General features: G+C 44.2%; 1 protein-coding gene across 1 annotated transcript; it reads right to left on the bottom strand.

Annotated features, from left to right (window-relative positions):
- Positions 1-679: 679 nt before the first annotated feature.
- LOC116222408 (cortexin-2) lies at positions 680-3,189 on the bottom strand. The gene is made up of 2 exons (XM_031576260.2): positions 2,873-3,189; positions 680-2,189 (listed from the first exon to the last, which is right to left on the bottom strand). The coding sequence occupies exon 2, from the start codon at positions 2,096-2,098 to the stop codon at positions 1,853-1,855; it is 246 nt and encodes an 81-aa protein (XP_031432120.1). The 5' UTR covers positions 2,099-2,189; positions 2,873-3,189; the 3' UTR covers positions 680-1,852.
- Between the last annotated feature and the right edge of the window lie 1,758 nt (positions 3,190-4,947).

Raw genomic sequence — 4,947 nt, 5'->3', positions numbered from 1 at the left:
TCACATACGTTCAAAACCTCAAGAAAAACATATTTACAGGTGATATAATGTCCCTTCCTGTAAGGTAATTTTGTAGATTTGAATTCAGGGTGTGTAGGTTGTCTCTGCCTGTAATTGCCTAGTATTACATTCAGTGTTGCACTGAGTGCATATTTTCCTCATGAAGAGTACATTTATCTGGCTTGGTGGCCCTAATTATTTACCACGGCCACCATTAAGGACATCAGGGCTCAGAGAATAAGCTGTCAGCCCATGACGAAACAACAATGAAGGCTGATTTGAGCAGGGTGACAAGGGCAGATAATGATGGATGACACAGGGGTCTCAAACCAAAATACACCACCCACCCCGACACACACACACACACACACACACACACGCCTGGGTTAATGTAGCTTTAAGAAATGAACATGCTGATTTCTGTCCTCCTGTTACGGAGTGTAACGCAAACTGGCCGAAGCGTTTGGATGGTGAAATGTTGGATTTCACACTGAGCTGCCTGTTGCTGTGTAAAACGCACTTGGCAAAGCTTGGCTATAAATAGATGTGGGAAGGAAGCTTCTGCTTCTCTCGTCGACCTGTGTGTGTGTGTGTGTGTTTCAGTGCCTGTGTGTGTGTCTGGTATAGTTCAGTGTGAATGTGACATTTTGTTGCATTTAATCCAAACCCTTGGAAACCATTTTTTTTTTTGTCAGATGCTTTCATTGTTTATTACATCGAGAAATCTCACTGTTGCCTTAAAATATCTGCTAAATCAGCTAAACTTACATCTGTCTCCAAGAAGCACTACACAAAAACACCAGCATATTGTGTGACTGATGCATGATAAAGTGGGTTGTACAAATACTTTGCCAGAGAACAGTTACGCAGTTATGCAAGCCACCTGTTATAGAGAACTCTGTAAACAGTTGAAAGGCACAAGTTTTACATATTCCAAAGAACAGCCGCCAAAAAATTCAACCATTAATTCATTTAAAAAACAAGATCAGTTAGTTCCAGATCCACCAGCCAAGTTCACATTAAGTAGGCACAGAATGTTGAAAAGTCATCAAGTGTTTAACTGAAGCTGAACAGGATTCACTAATGTCGACTTCATTTCCATCCTTGACACGAATGTTATCACTGATAGTGAAGCTATCAACCAAATGCAAACACTTTCACATGGCCAAATGATATTCAAAGTGTTCATTAAAATACTGAATAATTTTCCCCCTCAGATGTAGTGTTTACCATATTTTCTCACTGAAGCGTAATTATGCAGTGTGTTCACCCCTGTGCAACATGGCATTACATCAACTAAGCAGAAACCAAAAACAGCTCGACACACCCTGACCACAGCTTGTACAAGAGTACAATATCAAAATATTAAAGGAGTGAGTGAGGAAGAGTTTAAAGGACAACAGCTGTAGTTTGTTTATCATCTCCAGAAGATACAAAGCAGCACTGGGATGAGTAATCAAACCAAAGGTACGACCGATGTTCGCAAATCTTTTACCTCCAATTCCTTATCAAAGGAGGTCACTAATGACATCAGTTTAGCTCATATCAAAGATATACAGAAAAAAGACAGACAAAGAAATGTATTCATAATTCTGTCACTGAGGTGTTTTTGAGTGGTCGGGTTGTATGTGATGCAGTGGGGGACACCGAGTCTGTCCATGCTTGCATTGTCCCCACTGTGATGTAAACATACTTCTTTTTTTTGTGACATATATGACTTAAGAACAGTTGGCTTTTGTGCCTTACTCTTAATTGAGGTTTGCTTTAGGGGTAGAGATGTCCGGGACGACGGAGACATATCTTGCGTGTCTGGGGCCACGGGTCCCCAGTGTTGACCACCTGAGGTCGGGGGTCAGGCGATGCGGTAGTCTAAGGTGTCCTTCTCCATGTAGTCCGTCCATGTCGAGGACGGCATGCTGCTGTAGGGGTCCAGCAGGATGCGAAAGCAGCGCACGATCAGCAGCCCGAGGAAGATGAAGAGGAGCAGGACGAAGACAAAGGCCGCCCTCTGCTCCAGCGTCAGGAAGGTGGACATGTGCTGGGTGCCCCCCGACGCCGACAGCGTGCTGCTGCTGCTGCTGTGGAGGCTCTCGGCCATTTTGGGGTGAGCCGTGTCTGCGCCTTCCCAGATCAATCACGCCGGGGGCCAGGGAAGCACGGCCATCTCAGGGGCTGCTCGGGTGACTGAGCTGTAACGCAACGGCAGTGGACACTTAAGAGACGTTGTCGCGCACAGTGAGCCATTATTAGTGTGTCTGTCGCTGGAGCCCAGCCTGTGTTTACAATCAAACGCAGACGCACCAGCCAAACAGCCACTCCTCCCCGAGGGGTCTAAGGGGGAAAGGCAGTGGCTCCGGCTGAAGTATGGAAAAGGGCAGCATGGCATTTTCCACACTCCATTCACGTTTTGGCATAAATGAAAACCTTGCTGGCTTTATATATATTTTTTAAAACACTTCTCTTCACAAGATCAGAACTAAAATATGCTCTTTTCTCCCCCACAAGGTTGTCTGCTAAGCACGTACAATTAGAATTATAAAAGTTGACATGATTTTGCTTTGATAGTACTTTCATAGTACACCGAGATATTTCATTTTCATTGATAGCCAATCATTTAAGGTAGAGTATTCACAAATCAAAAGACAAGAGACATGTTTGGATCAAGGCGTTCCCCACATCACTGCCATACAGAACAGTCAGCATTCCCATTGTATACCAACAGCAATATATCATTAGCACTATACATTAGCAGCTCTCTGTTCCTCCTCACTGATCAAAAACCTGGAAATGTTACACATCGCGTCCAAATGCGAATGCGTCAAGTATCTGGCATGCCAAGTATAAGTGTACAAGGATAGCACCACACACGTACCTGTTGTGCTGCAACAACTAGAAGCGAAAGAGAGCGGAAGAGAGAGAGAGAGAGAGAGCGAAAGAAACCGTGAAAGGGTGGCTGGTGGACACTAAAGCTGTGTCGTGTTCAGTTCCATGCCCACGATGGCCACAAGCCAGTGGCAAACGTCAGTTCAACTTTTGCCCTCGTTTGTCTCAGTCATCTGGCAATCAAAACAGAGTCTTCACAGCTGCCCTTCCATCCCTGGCTTTTGTTGTCCAACTCCCTCTTCTCCCCTCAAGATGAGGATGTAGTGGTGTCTCGTCACCCATAGCAACCAGTTGCCATAGCAATTTCCCCCAAGTATGATCACTGAATGTTCAGCAAGTGTGAGGTGTCTGTGTGTGTGTGTGTGTGTGTGTGTGTGTGTGTGTCTGTGTGTCTGTGTGTAGATAAGAGAAAGAGAGAGAGAGAGAGAGAGAGAGAGAGAGCAGGCTCTGTAAATGACTGTCTGTGTTTGATGAAGACGCAGCGAGAGCTGTTTGTGTGAAACCAGAGCACCTGCTAAACTCAAATTAAAATGACTTTTTTTAGCCTAAAATAAATGATAGTTTCGCTTCAGGGTAGAGCGTGAGCAATCAGGATCTGGAACGAAAGTCAGGCAGCGGACGTGAACCGTCCAAAAAAAGCAGCAAAAAAAAAAGAGTCTCTTTCAGCACATTTGCAGCAATTACCTCGGTGTTGTTCTCTATGAGATGCTTTCAGCCAGCCTGAGTAGGGTATATATGCTAATCAAAGTGCTGATGTTCAAAGGCTAGAGGCTTGCGATGTGCACTGTGTTGCCCATAAAACACTGGCAGAGCAGACTGTGTCAGACGGATAGACAGGCCTGTCCACTCATCTGACAGGGAGTAGCCATTTGTCTTGAGTACTGGGTGAAGTGACATTACACAAGCGCACATACACCCAAAGACACACAGTAATACACACACACTCACTCATACACACACACACACACACACACACACACTCACTCACTCACTCATACACACTAAAAACATTTAGAGCATGTCGCCATCATTTTGTACCATACATCTCACCTGATCACTCACCTGATCACTCACCAGACACATTTAATTCTCCATGACAGGTATGCCATTTCAAGGCATAAACACTACCGCTAAGAAAGCCTGGGATGATATAATGTATGTACAGTACGGGGCTATGATATTTTACAAATGATATTTGGTGTTGTGATGGTGATTGCCCTTTTCACATCAACTCGAATATGAATCAAGCAAAGGCAAAGAGCAAAGGCAGGGAAGGCTGGTACAACGGTCACTAGCTCTGCCACTGTGGACTGGGCTACCCTGGGGAAGGCATGCATATCTCTGCCTGGCTTATCTTTGCCTGGAGGAAACTGCAGAGTACATCTAGCGTCCATATGTATGCAGGAATTGTTTAAATATTTGTTGTCGTGACAGTAAATAACACAGCCTGTTCTCAATCAGCGGTAGTCTAGACTGACTTTACTTGAGCAGCTGGCAGAGAACACAGATGTGCCAAATTAGCTGGTAAATGCAGAATGCCACCTTGCAAAGCGTTCTGATGTTGAAGTAAATTTGATAAATATATCAACAGCAAAAAAGGGACACAATGCAGAGAAGGATGTACAGATAAAGTGATTATAGGAGACAAGGATAACACGAATAAAATAATTTCATAATTTCTTCATCTGGTCACGTAATTGCCGTCATCCTCAATAAGTGTGTCGTGTTGCAGATAATACTAAAGCAATATTGGTGTGAGAACACTGTACATTTCAACCTTATATAACTATATATTTTTTCTTGAGCCATTCAAATGTGGTGTCTGCATCATTTTGGACTCTGCACTCAGGTGAACTCTCTGCCATGCTTCATTTTGTTTCTGCTTAACTGGCTCAGTTGCACCATTTACAATCTTTTTTTCGGCATCTGTTCTGTCAGCATGACCAAGATGCCTATCCTCGCTGGTGAACAGTATCAACACAGCCTGATGCTGCCACCCCCATACTTCACCGTCGAGATGGTATTTCTTCAGGCATGTCAGTAGTTACAGCGGAGTGAAGACAT

Source organism: Clupea harengus, chromosome 11 (assembly GCF_900700415.2).
Source record: "Clupea harengus chromosome 11, Ch_v2.0.2, whole genome shotgun sequence".
Classification (NCBI taxonomy): domain Eukaryota; kingdom Metazoa; phylum Chordata; class Actinopteri; order Clupeiformes; family Clupeidae; genus Clupea; species Clupea harengus.
Note: the sequence above shows the minus strand (reverse complement) of the source record. Positions and strands in the feature narration are given on the sequence as shown.